Source organism: Cylas formicarius, unplaced genomic scaffold (assembly GCF_029955315.1).
Source record: "Cylas formicarius isolate icCylForm1 unplaced genomic scaffold, icCylForm1.1 PGA_scaffold_10__41_contigs__length_53128322, whole genome shotgun sequence".
NCBI lineage: Eukaryota > Metazoa > Arthropoda > Insecta > Coleoptera > Brentidae > Cylas > Cylas formicarius.
Window position 1 is genome coordinate 3844673 of NW_026844214.1, and position 20337 is coordinate 3865009.

A 20337-nucleotide genomic window follows, 5' to 3' on the forward strand; every position below is an offset into this window, starting at 1 on the left:
AGGTGATTGATCTCAGTTGGAGAGGGAGTTTGTTGTAAGCGAATGAATATCTGATCCACGTAAGTTTGTCAAGAAGGTACGTCAAACGTTGGAGAGATATTACTTTTTTAATTAAGACTAAAAGCTGCGACTTAAAACGTTCGTCTAATGTTAGCCAGCGAGAATCCTCTAGGCTAGTAGATATATGATGCTAAAAGCTCTCGTCCTATAATAACATATAATATATAAAAAAAATACATTGTCTGTCTAAGCTTCTCTAAAAGCTCCTCTAGCTGTAAAGTCTCCTCTAAATGCTCTGAAAAGCAATCTTGAATCCCGTGTGTAATATCGCCCTAGCTTTATAAGTTAAAATTTCTTCCAAAAGCTCCGGCTCCAAATACAATTAGGGTTCTCGCTGCAAAAACTCCTACAAAAACGCTAGCTGCAAAAGATCCGCTAAAAACTTTCGATGTGTAATAAGATAAAATATATTAAAAAAATACATTTCCTTGAGGGGAGCTATCAAGCTCCTTTCTAAGCTTCTCTACATATAAAGTCTCCTCAAAATGCCCTGCAAAGCAATCTTCAATCCCGTGTTTAATTACCCTAAAAATTTTGCTTCGACCTCCAGAATATAAAGGAATGTATTTTTCAATATTTTTATCATTAATAATTTATTTATCGCTCTAGCTTTTGAAGTTCAAATTTATTTAAAAAGCTCCGGTTCCAAAAGCTCTAGATCTAAAACGTATTCCAAAGGTTCAAGCTCTAAAAGCTCGATGTTAAATCTTAAAAATATGACAAAAAAAAATAATTTCCTTGAGTGGGGTTTTCAATATCTGAAAGTTCCTCTTAAAGTTTCTCGAAACGCTCTAGCTTTAGTAAAATCTCTTGTAAAAGCTCTGAAAAGCAATTTTGAATCCTTACTCTAATTAGTCAACTAATTTTCGATAAACATTGGAACACCAAGTATCACGAAAACGAAATATTTTCTTATAAGAACTTCTCTCTTCCACATTTGTAGGTGTAAAACACCCTGTATTTTTGCGTTCCAGAAGAAATACTAGGTTCGAATTCGGCGCTGTGGCTATCGAGCGACGGCCTTTTGTTAATGTTCGCCACCTTTAACGACACCTTAGTAGAAGAGTTGAGGTTTCCCTGGTACGGTTCAATCAGTGACGGTCGACTTTATCCGGATATCCGGTCGCTGCGATATCCGAAGCCCGGCACACGTAACCCTGCAGTAACTCTCACGATCGCTGACTTGGCAGATGTGTCGAATATAAAAAGGAAGAAGGTTATACCGCCCGCGGTTCTCGCCAACACGTAAGTTTATTCGTATAATTTATAGCTTTTGGTGTGCGGGTTATAACGGAAAACGTTGTAGGCAATATCGGTGACCTGCTCGGCTATACTTGCGATTTAATAAATGTTATCCTTAGTTACTTTTTTATGTTGCTTTGGACACCATCCAGTCTGTGAAAAATAGTTTACGAATTAATTTTTTGAGGAGATTTCAAATCATTGACCTAGAATAACATTGCTTTAAATTGCTTGCTAATTATCTTATCCTACATCTTTCAAACAATCATTAAAATCCTTAATGGTAGTTAATCAATCGCACAAAAACTAATCAGGGATATCAACATTTATACCAGTTCCAAGTTGAATTCTCTCAACAGACTTTCTCATTATTACACAGTTTTGTTCTTAAATCTTTCAAAGGTTTCCTGATGAAGTCCTCAACTCCTTCCACCAGAGCCAACAAGTAGTTTTGCTCCTACATACATATTTGTTAAGAGTAATTGAGTCTTCATTAAGCCCTATTTATATAAATTGTGAATGCTAATCGAGTAGTGTTTCAGATTCATGGCTTATTAATACTATTTACAAATCTTCTGGATTCTTCCAGAGTCTCCAATCATCCTGGTGCCTTCTTCAGAGCTTAACTGAAACTGCTTACAGCTTAGAGCTTAAAGAAGGCCATGATTCCCATATTGGTGCAAGACCTGAGTTGCTGTTACGCGGTCACGATTGTGTCAAAGTCTTAAGGCGCTTCAATGTTCTAGTTGCCTAGTTCATATTTTTTCTTCTCTTTCCACAATGTATGCTGTAAACTCCTAGTATACTTCGACCAAAAATATAGTGCTTTTACAACCCACCTCGTGATTAACTTTGCCTTCCAAAACCGTTGCCCCTTATAGAACACCCTGCCGAGCCGACCCTTACCCGTAACCATTCCAGGACCGTCCTAGGAAGTTATCTGCCTACACTAACATGCAGTATATAAGTGTGTTTTCAAGCTTTTTCGCTAACCAATTCTTGAAACATGTACATACAAAAATTAGTACAAAGTAACAATTTATTAAGTTCTATTTCATTACATTTCTATATGGTATCATTATTAATATACAAAATATTAAATATAACAATAAAGTATCAGTCACTTAAAAAATCATCACTATCGCTACTGTCGTCATCTAGTTCAGTTCATTGAAATTCCATTAGGACTTGATGTTTATTAATTGTTTGGAACTGAAAATGCATTTTCTTCAAAAAAGTACACAACGACTCTTTGACAAAACTAATGTTTATGTCTGTCAGTATTTTTTTATGCAGTTCACTTTACAAGCATCCTAGATTATACGCCTAATTAGATCTACGTGTTACTCTTTAAAAACTCGCAAAGTACCAGCATCTCCTCTCTTTCCTGTTGACTTAATACAGAATAAACTCCTTTTGGGATGGGTTTTACCACGGTCCTGCGCTTAAGGTACTGTAAAATACTTAAAACGCCAAAGCAATAAATGCACTATATTTTTGGTCGTAATATATCTCAAACGAAATGTTGTCTTTGAGGGATCGAAGTTGTTGAGGGATTTATGGACAAGTTGTAAATCCGGTTGTAACATTATATTTATTAAGAACTACTGATATGTGGTTAGCGATGGTTTAAATCTCAGGAAAGTAATAAGTGTCGTGTTGCTTTCGGACTCATTGTCTTTGGAAGTGTACTTTGTGAGGGAACGCTCCAATGTGGAAATTATTGGAGGGAAGAGCAGAAGGTGTTTTATGTTTAGGTTCAATGACTCGGGTTGAGATAGCTTTACAGCTTTGTGAACAAAAGGGTTGATAACCGATATTTTTAGGCCGGATGGTGATGTATGTATAGATTTTCTGTAAACAGAATGACCCAAGAATGGGAGATTACTATTAGTTTTTAATTGAACTGAATTGAACTGAAATGGCTACGAAAATCTTGAACGGATTTTTTACCATACTCCAGCTGTTTCGACAACACCGTGTCTTTATCAAATGTAACATTGATAAAGACACGATACAATTTCGTGAAAATCTGAACTTTTAGTTCCTATTTATTTTGATAGATTTAAGGTTTCATTCCATAGATGACGTAGGATCTTCTTTAAGTTGACTATTCAATCCGTCTGTAAGAATATCTTGAATTTTTCCCTGATATTCACTTGTGTTCATGACCACCGTAGCATTTCCTTTATTTGCTTTTGGAATTATAATGTTGCGATGGCAGTTTGTTTAGGATTGACTCGATATTTGAAATGAATTCCTCTAGTACAAGGCAAGGACGAAGTTGGAACCTCTTGCAAGAACTGATTTTTCAGTTTTTCATACATTTAATACAGTGTTTGGTAGTTGGTTTCACTAATATTGACTTTAGACTTTCGAAGATTCTCAGCTTTGTCATGAGTTATGTTTGAAAGGGTATCGAACTCGCCTGGAGAAAAAATGGAAGCAATTTCAATATTTGGAGGTAGGAGAATCTTGATTGATTTGGTTTATTTCTTTGCAGGTATGATGAATTCTTTCTCGAAGTAAAGCAAAACTAGATTTGCAAGGAATTTTGTAAGCAGATACATTTTTGACGTGGGATATTTTAAGAAAATTGGGGATAATGAGGGATATGGCCACAAAAAAGTCCATAAAGGCTTGATAATTGGTCAAAAAACTTCCACAAGCTACTGTAATACTATTTCCACATCATCTGGATTCCTAGTGCGTCGGTTGTGGGTGCCGACGTTTCGCCAATAATCTTGACTTCTTCAGAGCTTAACTGAAACTGGCTCGTATTCTACTCCTTACTTGCTTAATATTGTTTGAAGGGCGAGGAGCTGAAGGATTTCTGTCTAACTAACCAAAATTAAAATTTTTGCAGAGAATCTATAAGCAACCAAACAATCTTAACCGCGCCTCAGGTGTTTGCCGTTTGCCAATATGGCAATCGGTTATCCAAAACAAACATCCAGCTCTGAAGAAGCTAACAGGATGATTGGCGAAACGTCATCGAGTTCGATCCATCCAGAAGAATTTGCAAATAGTATTAAAATAAACAAGTCAAGGTTATTTCCGGTGGAACCAGAAACCACATTTAATTGACTTTATGCTACGAATGTTGACAATATTCAACACTATAAACTGAATAAAATGTTTTTGAAATGTCGCTGTGGACGGTAGTTTCGTTGCCACCCGGCATATAAATCACACATTAAGTTATAGTTAAATATTAATTATTGTTGAGACCAGCGGTCGCCAACCTGTCGATCGCGAACTACTGGTAGCTCGTGGAGGCAATTCTGGTAGCTCTCACAACGATTTTAATTTTCAAAATACTGCAAAAATCAGAGAAGCTTCAAAATTACACAAAAAAATGTGTCAAATGTGTGTTTGTTATTGTAATATTTCGGTCGCCGTTGCTAAAAAAGGAAATATTGAGATCCAGAAAGGAAAAACCGAAACAGTTAAAAAAGCAGTTAATTGGACAACAATCAATAGTTTTAAGAACAGTCGACAAAAATAAGGCTGCAACTGGAGCATCGTACCGTGTGTCCCAGATAATTGCTCAAAAAAAGAGACCTTATGAAGACGGGGAAATGATAAAACGGGCGTTTTTAGAAGCTGCTGATTCGTTATTTGCCAACTTAGTTTCAGCTATAAAATCTGTGCAACTTTCTGCTAATACAGTGATGAGACGTGTAGAAGTAATGAGAAATGATATTTTTTTACAGTTAAGAACTGACTTACATAACTGTGTTTATTTTTGCAGTTCAACTGGATGAATCAATAGATGTGGTTGACACTGCCCAGATGGCAGTGTACGTCAAGATGGTTTTTAGTGATTTTCCACTCATAGGATACACTACTGGACAGGAGTTGTTTTCTCATTTAAAAAATATTATTTCTTCCGAGAAAATTCCAATATCGAAAATGGGAAAATGGTGATAAGGGTCTGGTTGCGTTATATCGTAAAGATGAAAGTTTTCCTGAAATTTCCTGAAACTAAACAACGCTATGAAACAACATTAGAGCTCAAGCATTACAAAGAAGATTATTCAAAACCTTGGCCGATGAAGTTCAGTGTCAATACGGGGACCTACTCCTTCACTCTGAAGTCCGATGGTTAAGTAGAGGACGAGTGCCGAGACGCTTCAATGATGTCCTATCTGGCATAGTTCAATGAACGCGATGAACAAACTCCGGAACTGGAAAATTCAATCTGGGTTGGAGATTTTGGTTTTCTCGTGAATATTACAGAGAAATTAAACGAACTTAATTTGCAGCTTATCAAAAAGCTGGAGTTTTGGTAGCAAAAGCTAATTAACAGCGATGCCAAGCATTTTCCTATTCTTTCAGAAAATATATCTCAAAATCCATTAGAACTCTATGAGAGCAAATATCATGTAGAGATAGTTTCTACCCTGAAGGAAAACTTCAAAAATCACTTTAAAGATTTCCAGGAAATGGCTTTGATAGCGCAGATTGTCGTTTCACCCTTTATGGAAATTGATATCCAACACTTTGCAACATGTGTTATGCAGAACTTTGCCGAAGACATCGCAGCAACAGAAATGGAAGTAATTGTTAGTCTCAACTACCAAATGTATCTAGCCTATTATAAGTAAAGACAAAATATTCAGTTCTATGCCATGATGCTTTAAAAGTGAAAGCATTATTCAGTTCAACCTATTTGCGTTAATCTTCTTTTTCCAATATGAAGTTTATTAAGAACAAATATCGCAATCGACTTACAGTTGAACGTTTGGATAATTGTATTCGAATGGCTGTATCAAATTATACTGCAAACATTTAATAAATTATCGATGAGTCTGAATGTCAGCTTTCTCATGGTGCTTTTTTATTTCTCAATGTTTATGTTCATGATGGTGCGTTACTTTTTTGTTGTTATTATTAACTATTTTTAAATCTTACATGACATGCCGTTGTGGCTGGATAAAAGTTTGTGTTTATTTTTCAAACATCTTCGTTTGGTAGGTAAGAATGTTGCTATGAACAAATAGGTAAAGTCTGTTCATAGATATAAGAAATTGACTAACTGATAGGAATTAGGGAAAGATCCGGCCAAGCTGTAAGAATGAAATATGGCCGAACAGGTCCGTACTTTGCATAGAATGTAATTATTTGGGGTTTTGTTAGGAAAGATACTAAACAATATTTTTTATTTATGATTGTATTTATGTTTAAATTTAAAATAAAATTACAAATTATTTTTATTACCTACTTAAATTAATTAAAATTATTCTCTTAATATATCAGTATCACTATCGCTATCATCGCCTGTTCTAATTATTATTTGTTCTATATTAGTTGCAATATGGATATACGATTGTTCTGCTTTTTCTATATGTTTAACAGAATTTGCCCAACTTTGTGGAGGGATGTTAAAAACTTCGGTTTCTTTTTCCATACAATTGATGTTGGAATTTTCATTAATATGGCCGTTTCTTCTAAAGATGCTTGCTTGTTGCCACCACGTTCAATGAGAGTCAAATAAACATTGTTTATAACTTCCTTAGTCTCAATAGAATAGTGTTTTCTATATTCTGGCGGCAGCATCTCCTGAGATACACTAGACTCACACATATTTTGCATAATTTGCACACGATTCAACACACGCTGTATTACACACGAAATAAGAATGATTACTAATAAACTTAAATTAAGTAGTATACCCAACCAAAAAATATTAAACACAGTTACCACAATTTTACCTGAATTTAAATTCCGAAACTTTAGATAATAATCTTGTTGCATTGTATGTTAATGACAACCCTTGGATAATCCCATTCAAAAGTAATTGGTCACTTTCTTATATTTATGAACAGACCATACTAGTAATATTAGTTATTTTGTTATTAGTTTATTATTAGTACCTACGTATTATATATTACGAGTTAATGTTAAATAGTAAAATAAATACGTATAATGATAAATTAAGTGTGGATTATTTAATTACCGTGCGCTACGTGGTTTCCGTATGGGTAGGTCGCTATTCCAAAATTAATAAAGTACCTCAACACATTGAAGAGGTTGACAACCACTGCTTTAGACTATAGGCGGAAATAAGAAAATCCTGATTTACGCAAATATGGCCAAATTGGGTCATGAAACTCGTACCCATTTTCAGTGAATGCAAAGATCAATCATTAAATTAACTTTTCTGTTCATCAAAATGCACTAACTGTCTAGGTTGTTTATTTCATACAGGTTATGCGCATGAGAATCCTAATTATCACGGATATTTTTGTCTTCCAGTGAATACTACTTCACAGCCGTCTCTTGGATTAGCCTGACGGAAATATCCGTGGTGTGGTTAAATCGACCGCAAAACTTGTCCGTGGTCACAATTTGTACGAGCCCGAAGTGGGATTGCAAAGAGGTAAGTAATGCGTTGTTTCAATTTCCGATTCGAAGACCCGACTCCGTTTTTCTCGAAATTTACATCATCGTATTTACCAGTGACTCGCGATTTATAATCCGCATAAATCGGGCTCCGCCAGGATACCCGCTGACACGGGCGTTTTAAAATCAATATTGATTTAACCTCCGCATAAAATTTCAATTTTTTAAAACCAAAGTTGTTTTATCGAATTCGCGTTGTATTTTCGTTGGGTCGGCTTAATCGCCACACAAAATGGGGAGGCACGAAGCAGCATATATTAATTCATTTTTTTTTTGTAAAATTACGTGACGGGCCTCAATTGTTATCAATGCTTTGACGCTGTTTTACACTGCTGCGGTCATGTACTCAAAAAGGTCATAATTTGATTTTGCCCTAAAAACTCGTTAAGTTCCTCAGAAACGTCTAATTATGATTATTATAAAAGAAAATCCGGTCTGTTGCTACCTGGATTTATATAGTTTCGCACTAAAAACTTTGAAAACAAGTGGTGCCATAATGGATATTGCTGTTCAAGGTATGCATTTTTAATATTTAGAATTATTGTGATTAATATATATTTCTTTTTTTTTTAATTGCCCACCATTGCCTTTTTTAGTTTTTTTTAAGTTAATACATGTAGCTTTTAAATGCTTTACCTCTCGATAACTAGCAAATTATATACGTTGATGAAATTATGCATTATATATCTAAGGACTACAATGTCAATGTGTATCCTGAGGCGAAAAATTTGGAACCCGAGCTTAGCGAGGGCTACAATTCGCCGAGAGACTAAACAAACTTTTGTCACCTGGTACATATGCTATTTTTTGCACTTTTGGGCCTCGATATTACAGTTGGTTAGCAATCTTTTCTTTTTATCAATTTTACACCAAAAAAAATACATAAAAGAAAATGTACACAAAAAAAAACGTAGAGTTATTTTTTTTCTTTTGTTGCTGATCAAATAGTCAAACGCACCTTCACGAGGATGGACCTTTGTAATACTTAGTTAGCCAAGAAAGCTGACGAAAATTCGGAAAAAATCCGTGAAATCTTAGCCGAGCTGACAGCTACTTTGACCGATAGAGAGATCGAGACTACCAACTTGCAAAACCGGGTATCCTATCTTTGTAGGAAATCCAGTGAGTATCGGAGGCAAACTTCTAGTTCTAGATCAAAACTAGTAGCTAAGCACCAGGAATGGCTTTACATGACAGAAATTTGTGAACTTCCGCTTGCCTGCTGGATGAAGTGGCAGAAATCCGGCAGGTCCCCGACGATCAAGAGCCGTCAACAAGCAAACCAAAAAGATTTTTGAAAGAGTTTGGAGAATGTAGTGAACGACCTAAATGCCGAAGATTGCCGGAGTTATCTAAAGTAGATAGTTCTTCAGTTAAATATTTAAAAGATCAGTCCAAATCCTACTAAGTTGACCAGGCATCAATATACATTAATTAAAGATTTTGTTATTTCAAAAATGGCCTCAAATGTCTTTCCTTCCTATCACAAAGTTCTGGAGACAAAGAAAAAATTCGATCCTTCTGATGAATGAGTGTAGAGATATCTGAAAAGACGTTTTGTCAACTGTTCCAGTCTAAGGAGACTTAATGTTAATAGGACAGTGGGGGTTTGATGGTACTTCAGGGCATACTGAACTGAATACAAGCAGAAATTTGTCACAAACATCCTATGTTCCTCTCCAACGAGTTTGTCAATGAGCAACTTCAGATAATGTTATTGTGTGGAAGAATCAGGGGGCTGATTCCTAAACTCGATTTTGCAGAATTATGCGATTTCAGTTTGCAAAGGAAACTCTCTTTGCAAGAAGAAGTGTATTTTGAAGATAATATTAAAAATTTCAAACCAACCGTCTTTAAATATGGCGATCATGAAGAAAAGGTTCAACATTCTTTACAATTGATAATGGTTGACAGTAAAGTATATTGCTCCTTAGTGGAAAGATTGTCAAGTAGGTGTCACATTTGCAATGCTACACCTAAAGAAATCAACGATATTGAGGTATGTTTCAGCAATACTGTCGACACCCACACCACACGAAATTTTCGTTTTGGTTTATCTCGCCTTCACTCATGGATTAGGTTTTTTGAATATTTTATACACCTTTAAAAAGTGGCAAGCTAGATTGCAAAATGAAAAGGTACTTCTCGCAGAGAGAAAATCGCGGATTCAAAAAGATTTTAGGGAAAAGTTGGGCTTAATTACCGAGAAGTGCAGGAAGTGGGACATCAAACGATGATAATACTTCGAGAAGATTTTTATGTTGTCATGAAGTTTCAGTTGAAATAACTGGTCTGGATAAAGATCTTATCAAGCGATGTTGTATTCTTTTGCAGGTTTTGGGCTCTGATTCTATAAAACATCAGAATTACGCCTTAGAAGCAGCAAAAGACCTTATAAAAAATTATCCGTGGTATTACCTACCTGCCTCCGTGCAAAAAGTTCTCGTGCATGGATTTAATGTTATTGAAAATGCACTTCTATCGATAGGGGAACTTTCGGAAGAAGCTACAGAATCTTCAAATAAAAATCTTAAGTTATGTAGACGTGAAAATACAAGAAAAATGCCTCGTGTTCTTACAAACACAGATTTTCTTCATCGAATGCTTTTAAATTCCGACCCTTTTATTTCTAGCTTAAAAAAATTACCTAAATGCAGTAAGTCCATTTTATTACCTGAAGTTTTTGATTTATTAAAATTAGAGTAACAGTTAAATCGAGCAACACACAACTCATTATAAAATTACGATCCCGTACCCCTCTTTTTAATGATATAAAATATTTTTTATAGTGAATTTTACTTCTGAAATTAACAGCCATAAATGATTATCTGTAATGAGTCTTTCAGTTTTATTAAAAGACTCATTATAAAATTATAAATTCCATGGGCATAGCCATAATGAGAGTTCAGGAACAATTTAATAATGATTCTTTAGGCTTAATTGTACCACAACAGTTTAGTTTTCACTTTTAGGTGTTTTATTGAAATAATGTGCATTTTTAATGTTAATAAAATTTTACTTTTTAAGAATAAATAGTTTTTTTATTTATATTAAAGTTTAAAAATATGTATTTGTCTTGGAAAAGTTGAAATATGCACAAAAATCCCATATTTAAAATATCCCATTAGCGCGAGAATTTCATGACCGCATGTCCCATAAGACAGGGACCACTGTCTGCTGGCCTCGTCTATAAAACAGAACCCCCGAATTGTGCAGTGTGTCCGAAAGTCATCGCGTCACGGTGCTACTCTTTTGTGAAACTTTTAGCAGAATTTGCTTTTGTGAGCTACAGGGTGAATTTGAAAATTTCGCGATTTGCGGCACACCTCGTATTTCCGTAATATTTTAAACTATAGAAAAAATAAAAATATATCTACAGAGACTTTTTTGCCTACAATCCAAAGCAGCAGCTAGTTTTTTTCAGAATTTACTTCCTATTTTTTGTATAATTTTACGTCATTGCATTGCATCCGCTATGGGTTTTCCGGATGTATATAGCACTTTGTTTTTAATTTTACTTGTTGGAATGCAATTTTCGTTCTAATTTATTGTTTTAAAAGGTTGGCTTTAACCGAGACTGAAAAAAACGCTTTGTCAATGTTACAAAAAGTACTGAACATCAATTCTGCAATTTTATTACCGCATTTAATTTTTTAATTGAATATTTATGCTGTCGACCAAGATTGTCAACCGTGTGGGTATCCAGAACGAAGACAACCCAATATTTTTTTTGGTTTGGCTTAAAACTAATCTAATTAACTTTGGATCTCTTCGCAAACGTCGGTCAAAAACGTATAATAAACCGCATCGGGAAATTAGTGAAATAATGTTTTGGCGACATTTAGAGCTCCTACAAACTCTTGTAGAAAAATTGAGGAGATTGTTGGCGTTCCAAAATCAACGGTTCAAAAATTTATTTTAAACCTTATAAAGTAACTTCATAATTTGCATCCCCCAAAATATCAAGAGCCTATCGCTCTTGAAGTTTGGAGATTTTTATTGGAAAATTACATGGTCTGGTGAAGGGCATATTAGCAGTGCTGTCTTTTAAACAGGGAAAACAATGACTATTTGTATAATTTGTAATTAAATTTTCAAAGGCATTTTTCTTGAAAACGGTGTGTTCTAGCGACGTAAGACATACCTTATTTAAGAAGAAAACTTCAGATTTTCAAATTCTGCAGTCCAAATTACGAAAATTCGAAAAAACAAAAAATTTGCGGCAAATTTTTGCCACGCCTCCCCTGTGTTAGCCACCCCTGAAGACAATTCAATGCTAAGTTTTAGTTCATTGAATAGAGCCTAAAAAAATTAGTAACTGTACTAAATTTTATTTAAAAATATTTACGTGTTTCGAAAATATTTTCAAAAAATCGCAATCAAGTCTTCAAATTTAACTAAATTAAACTAAGACATTTTGGACTCTAGTTTATATGAACTTTAAAAATCCTTATTTTGGGTCACAGAATATGTGGTTTAAATATTTAGTAGAAGAATGGAGTGTTTATTTACGTATTATTACTTTGCGATCAGACCATCTTTTCATTATATATTCGTATAAAATAAAATTTATAATTACTAACTTTTTCACCCGTTAGTTCAGTGAAAAATTTATGTAATCATATTTATATATTTTATTTGTACGGTGTGTCCAAGTTTGTGCAGGTATTTTTAACCATAAAAGATACGAAGATTGTTAAATTAGAAAAAAAATACTCAAAAATTTGAAAGTTAACGTGCTGTTGAGAAAACCAAAACATTCCCATCACTTGCGAAACAAAAAACGAAATTTGCTTAGATTTAAATACCTCTCCTTTAATGAACTTAAATTCTCACAACATTGAGGTTTTATTGTCATTTTTCGGTAGATATAGTAGCAGGTAATTTGTAAATATTACATTTGATAAAGACACGGCGTTGTCGAGACAATTGTCATGTGAAAATATATAATTTCGTGAAAATCTGAACTTTTAGCTCTGATTTATTTTGTTAAATAGATTTTCATCAAGTAAAAGCGACCTCAGTTCAATTTTACAAAAACTGTGTTCTCACCAGTTTTGTAGCAAATTAAAAAAGAAATAGCCAATTGTACTTCTAGCTTTGGCACAATTAAAAAGTAAACAGAACGACAAATGTCATAAGTATATCAAGCTGGCGCTCACTGATTTTATTATTCCATGGCCTACCAAGGTAGAGAATTATGCAGGTTAAGAAGCATTAGATCGACTTACTTTTAAAGAATGCATGAAATTTATATTATTACCTGAGAACAAGAAGTAAGTTAAATATTTTTTAATGTTGATATTATACTTAAAAAGCAAACAGAAGAAGAAGGAACTCGGAAAAGTTTCATATTCTTTGCCTGATGTTACATTTTCGTGAGATGGCGGTTATATAAAAAAAACTTCCATTTTTTTTAATAGTAAATCACCCCCATAAGATTTTCCATACTGTATAAATATATCAAAACCTATTATAAAGCCTTTTTTCAATATATTACGATCGTTGATTAATGGTGACGCGGAGTGTGCACTATTTTTTCGTAAATTTTCCTGAATGACGAACATATTGCGTAAGTCCCGAAAATAAAGAATCTAAAAATAAAACACCATAAAACACCCTTGTTAAGATTTTATTGTCCCAGGACGAGCAGCCGCGAAGATTTAGATATTCATCATTTTTTGAGAGACCGTAGCAACGAAAAGCTCAAGTCATTATCAAAGTGGAAAACTGAAACGCCGCTACACGCGATTGTTTTATTCTATACCTGGAAACATTTTTTCCGCCCTTCGTTATTTCAACGCGGAATATATTTTTCCGGAGTATTTCTGTATTTCAATGAAATTAATGAAAGCAACGCTTTTTTTTATTATAGCGTGTGTCGGATATAAACTAAAATGTCAAAATAGAGTTTTTTTTTTAATTTTGAGGGAAGTGAATGAACAGTACACGGTACTAGAACATGGTAAACAGAAATAGGATTTTGGAATATAATTATTGCTAACTTGAACTAAAATACTTTTTGACAGAATATACAAAAAATATCTTCGTCTCCGGAAGAACCTCATCAATAAGTTCTCTAGTGTTGTGGCACAGTTTGTTGATTTTTGCAAACAGAATCATTTGATCATAAATTTGGAAAAAACAGTTGTGGTCAGTATGTTAAGCCTCTGACTAACCTAGCGTTCAGCTTTGCGGGTTCACGCGTGGAATTAAAACACACAACAAAGTTTCTCGGATCTTACATCCTAAAGTGGGACTACGACATAGATAGTGTTTGTAATAAACTGAACAAAACGTTTTTTGCAATGTTAACAATCAGAGATTCTTTCTTTGAAAGATCCTTGTTGACTTTCTATTACGCCTCAGCATACTCGTCTATTTCATATAATATCGTAAACTGGGGACAAACGAGTGATGCGGAGAGGGTGTTCATTCAGCAAAAAAGGATACTTAGGTTGATTTTCAGATTGCCTCCGAGGCTATCCTGCAAAGATATATGTATAAAGTATAAAATACTAACGGTGCCTTGCATATATTTATTTAAATTATTCATCATCGTTCATAAAAATAAAGGCTCTCACAAGAAACACACGGATGTCCACGGTTATAACACCCGAAACAGAGAACACCTTCTAAAGCCAAGACTGAACCACATGTTCTACAAAAAGTCGCTAAATTACGCAGAACCTTATTACTATAACTTGCTTCCTACGACCTGAAAGAATTTGAAACATATATACAGGAGTGCTCTGATGAGTTTATTGATATTTTCTCTACATTTTGTCAATATGTTTGTACTGTTTGTATATCCGTTTGTAACTGTTCTATACTGTACTGTTAAATGTGTTTTATCGTATTATTTATATACATAATTTCATGTATTTTTATACTATTCTATAATGTACTCGTTTCCTGACGAAACATCAACTGTATACATACTGGGCTTTGTGAATAAAACTATCTATCTTCTATATAAATTGTCAATTCAAAATTATAAAAAAGAAATTTTGATTCTAATACAAAAATACTTGGCGATAAAGGTAAAGGTCCATAATCTATTATTGTAATCTTGTCAATGTGGTATTGCTGCAAAAAATCTTGAGAACAAAATCTTTTTAGATGCTATAGGTCTTGAAATTTAGCTTTGGATACTACTAGCCCATCATAAGCTAAAGTTGGAAGCAAAAAACACTTTTAAGGTAGCAAAAGTTTTTTTTGTTTTATGACAACATTTTCAAGTTCTCGATCATTATAACTTCCCTGTGTATCATCATACGAGGGTGATTTTCGGTAACAGTTAATTCTTTGACCATTCTTGAAGGAAAAGGACACTTGGGCATATAGAAATCCGCCAGCAATTTGGTCCAAGTCTTAAAAATGGACTGATCTTCACAGGAAATAAATTTAAAAGGGCTCAGTTTTGTTCCAAAATCCATTAAAACTGCATTCCATACTTGAAGCAGTTGAACGTACGTCGTCTGTTTCAATAAACCCATATTTACTTTGCATTCGAGATACGAATGTCCACAAACAGGAAAAACCTGATTGTGTCCTTTAACAAAGTGAACAATATAATGTAACATTCTAAACACCGTGAAATTTTTATTTTGTCCACAGCATAAATCACAAAATATTGTAGGCTTCTTGACATCTTCTTGTCATAGCAGTGAAGAAACATTATCGGCACCCTTCTTTCCTGAAACTTCAGTATAAGATAGAAAAGAGCTTCAGAAGTCGAAGTTGTCTACGATAGTACGTGTCATTAGTTGTAATATTCGGCAGATGAAGATTTTTTTGAAAATCTATTAGTATAGCTTCCTTGGTTTTGTCTTTTTGAGCCGCAAGCCTAGCAAGCTTTTTCAACTTGCCAGCTTCGCAGTTCTGTGTGTAACTGCAGTGCATTGTGATCATCTGCACTTTGATTTTTTTTTTCAATTTTTTGCAATATTAAACTTGATGTTGAATATATCTCCATATTTTTCGTAGGAAATAAGTACAGATATTTTTCTTTGTACATAGAGTACATTTTCTAATGGCACTGAACCTTTGATTTCAATCCGCTTTGTATAGTTTGTAGCCTTTTTGCTGTTATGCTATGTAAGGCTAAAAAAGCTTAATTGCACACTGGGACTTCACAAAGTTCGTTATTTTTTAACAACCTCACCTTATAAGTATACAAAAATGAATGAAAATCAGCTTCATCTTCAGATTTCCTGGGACGATGGCGTGTTACAGGTTTGCACGTTATTAAACCAGTCACATAAAGGAATTTTTCATCATAACTTTGTAGTTGATTAAACTTAGACACGATCGTGCTTAAATCGGCTGCAGTGAGATTCTGGAAGCAGTTAAGTTTTGAACATTTGCAGTCTTGTCCAGTTTGATGACTACTTAAGCGTAACTTTTTAGTTACATCCTGCATTCGTCCATAAGATTTTCATTTCCTTGTTTTTAGCAACTCATCTCAGGCAACTACATGCACTGTTTACGATCATAAGCCGGCGAAATAGCACGAAGTTGCCCTTTCCTGTGGATTGTCATCTTTCCGGCGTACAATCTCTGGTATGGTCTGTTCATAGATATAAGAAAGTGACGAATTGTTTTGAATAGGATTATCCAAAAGTAATAGAAAATAATTTTATACCTACCTGTGTGTGTATACTACTTAGTTTAAGTTTATTAGTGATCATTCTTATTTCGTGTTTAATACAGCGTGTGTTGAATCGTGTGCGAATTATGCAAAATATGTGCGAGTCTACTGTATCTCAGGAGATGCACCCGCCCAAAAGTTGAAAACACTATTCTATTGAGACTAAGGAAGTTAAAAACAATGTTTATTTGACTCTCATTGAACGTGGAACGAGGAATCTGTGAAAATTGTGAATAATCCCATTTCAGCGAGGACAAAAAGAAGCGATGCTGACATTTTCTCGAGTGTAGATGAAAGTGATCAAGATGTAATACGGCGTAAAATTTACCAGTTATGCGAGGAACAAAGCGTGCCTACATTAGATATCTTAATTGGGAGGCTCGAAAAAGATGAAATAAGTATTAAATGTGGCAGAACTATATTATGGAAGTGTATTCAACACATGGGTTTTAGATTTTAAAAAATTGACAAAAGGCAAGTTTTAATGGAATCTTTTACAATTATAGCGACTGGAATATCTAGAAAAAAATAGGATTTACAGAGAACAAAGGCCAATTATTTACTTGGATGAAACCTGGTTCGACACTTATGATACCCCGAAAAAGGGTTGGGTTGACTCAACTGATAAGTGTCTGTGAAAAATATTAAAGATTCTTCTCTGGATTACCGTGAAGACACCTCCGCTGATTAATTTGAAAGTTGGTTTAAAAACAAACTAGTTCCAAACGTTGCTCCTAATAGCGTAATTGTAATGGACAATGCAAATTATCACAGTCGATAGTTGACTAAACCCCTTCCTCATGTGACACAAAAGCAACAATCCAAAACCACATGTATAATAACGACATTTATTTTCACGAAAATTATAGCAAAAAGCAATTAATTGAGGTTCTACAAAGCTTGAACCTACAAAAGGAATACGTCTGTGATAATTGTTCAAAAAAATCTAGGGCGTACAGTTTTAAGGCCTTACCACTGTATATTTAATCCCATTGAACATGTTTGACACCAACTGAAATCTGCCATTCCTCCTGCCAATGTCCTCAAACAGAAAACGAAGGTTTCAACATCAAAAAGCAGAACAATCCTATATCCATATTGCAAACAATATAGAACAAATAATAATTAGAACGGACGATGATAGCGATAGTGATACTGATATATTATGTGAATAATTATAAGTAATTTAAGTAGGTAATAAAAATAATTTGTAATTTTATTTTAGATTTAAACATAAATACATACATAAATAAATAAATATTGTTTAGTATGTTTAATAACAAAACCCGAAATAATTAAAATCTAAGCAAAGTACGGACCTGTTCGGCCATAGTTAATTCTTACAGCTTGCCAGGGGCTTTCCTTAATTCGTATCAGTTAGTCACTTTCTTATATTTATGAACAGACTCTAGCTCATATTCGCTTATATTAATAGCCACCAATTCAGTTTATACCGTAATTAATTCTTCTTAAAAATCTAATAGGATACTCGCCGTGAATAACCCTGTATATTCGGAAATAAATAAAATAAAATAAAATTATTCACCATATCCGATTAAAAAAATGACGTATTTTTATTTTTTAAATATTAACGGAGATACGAGGTACCCCTCGAAAAGCAATGAGATACGAAAATCCTATTGACGGCGTCTTTAGTATTACAAAAAATTAGTACTGTGACGAGCAAACATCTAGTTTTACTCATAAGTTTTTGGGAAATCATTAATCATGCGAAAAATACACTTTCGTCTTAAAAACGGCTCCCTCGAAACAATGTTTTCGTAAATTTGCTGGAAACAAGAAAAAACGTCCCAAAACTTATTCACTACTTGAGAATTTCCGCAGACTGAAAACAATCAAAAAGAAAAATATTAATTATTCAGAATCGAGCGAAATATATTTAACGCCCGTTTACAAGATTTCTTTGATGCCGACCAGATCAAACCATTTGCATAAATGAATGAGGAGCGGCGGTTTGAACGGTATTTTCAAGGGTCGAAAAAAATCCCGTCCGTAGGTATTCCTTATAAGGGCCGATGTCGATTTTATCAAGCGGTTTTTTCGTTTCAGAAAGATTGGCCGTTTTTTTGTTTTCCGGAAATTGTGAATTATTCATCGACCTACGCCGACATCAATTTTTATTCTGATCGTACATTTTATTTTGTATCCATTCAAGTTGATATTCGATTATACTTAAGCGCCCTAGTTCGGAAACAGGGAAATTTAGGCTTAATGTATTTTTCTTCATCTTCTTCTGGCGCCGTCTTCTATTGAAGGTTGAAAGCTTGGAGAGGTGCATTTTCCATATCACTCTATCAAGATCCTAAGCCACGATGTTCATCTTCGTCCTAGTGATCATCGCCAGTCAACTTTTCCCTTAAAAGAACGTTTCAGGAAATGGAACTCCCCACTCATAAAATGCATGAAGTATTCCAGTTTTTATTGCTTCACTGTGTTTACGATCTCCGTCGCTTTACTTGTACAAAAGGAGATATCATCATAAAAGGAGATATCAGCATAAACCTACATTTTGAAGGCCTCGGTCTTTTTCCAATATAATCCATAAAACAAGATGGGAAATATGTAGCATTTGGCCATAGATTTGATTGTCTAAACTACTCCGTCCAAGATAAAACCCAATATCTGCCTACATACCCAAAACCAAGCCTCGGAACTGGACTGATTTAAATAGAACGGACCATGCGAGAAAAATAATGACAAATTCGAAACAAAAGAACTGTGTCCTACGCTTTGCTACCTAGATTATACAAACGCTTAAGAACGAGGAACAAGAAACAACATCAGAATAAAAATTAAACAGCTAAATATTTTATCAATATATGCACCAGAAGATAGTAAACCACACCAAGAACGAGAAGACTTCTCTGTAATCAACTCCAAAACACCATAAATCCTCTATCATCTCTAGAATGAAACAACGATTTAATGAAAATGGAGAGCTAATGGTTGACTTCTGTTCATTTAGTAATTTAAGATCAATAACACATTTTTTGACCACTCAGTACAGTACAAATACACGTTCTGATATACGAGAAGACAACAGTCAATGCTACACACAAGAACACTAAACTCTGCTAACAGTAGGATTGACCATAGCCTTTTCAAGGGGTAAATAAAACTGGGTAATGTGAGAAAAACAAAACAAACGACATCAACACAAACAACAAAAATCATCATCAAAAGAGAATAAAAATAAAACACAACAAATACAAATTTCAATAAAGAAAATCATGTTTGATTATAAAATGCCAGACGAATGGCGTGTTAGCACAACAACTTTACTTTTCATAAAAGGACAAAAAATCCATCAAACTGCAAGAGGATAAACCTACTCAACACGACGATCAAATTAACAACCAAAATTATCACGAATAAAATCAATATCCATATTGCATTGCCAGAAGAACAACGAGGATTCAGATCTGGAAGATCTTGTACAGATCTTCAACAAGCTTACATGTGTTTTGGCGATCTAGAACAAGCCTTCGATCGAATACAACTAGATGACGTTATCCATATTCTTTATGACAGACAAATACCATGCGATAATGTCAAGAAAATTGACAATATTTATCTGGAAAGCTAAATTCAGGATAAAATAAATGACGATCTCGCCGTACAAATACCTCTAAACACCAGAATAAAATAATGACGCTCTTTAAGACCACTTTTATTTAACATTATAATGGATGAAATAATTAAACGAATTTTAAAACATAGAGGGTACAAAATAGGAAATAGAGAGGTAAAAATAATATGTGCCGCTGACGTCCTGATGGCCGAAAAGGAATGACTTGCAGAGACTTCTTTACCAATTCTATAAAACAGCAAGGCAATTCAACATGAGAATCTCAGTCAAGAAACAAAATGCGTGACAACATCTAAAATTCCAATGAAATGCAAACTCGAAATCTAGATTATTCAACGGGAAATGAAATTCAAATTCAAAAAGA

General features: G+C 34.1%; 1 protein-coding gene across 5 annotated transcripts in view; it reads left to right on the plus strand.

The window, feature by feature from the left end:
• LOC132696523 (inactive dipeptidyl peptidase 10) overlaps nt 1-20337 on the plus strand; it is a 227673-nt gene that overhangs the window by 148531 nt on the left and 58805 nt on the right. For all 5 annotated transcript variants that reach the window (XM_060661422.1, XM_060661395.1, XM_060661404.1 and 2 more), the window contains exons 8-9: nt 1035-1305; nt 7564-7687. In XM_060661422.1, the coding sequence (XP_060517405.1) occupies nt 1035-1305; nt 7564-7687 (395 nt within the window). The remainder of the gene's footprint in view (nt 1-1034; nt 1306-7563; nt 7688-20337) is intronic.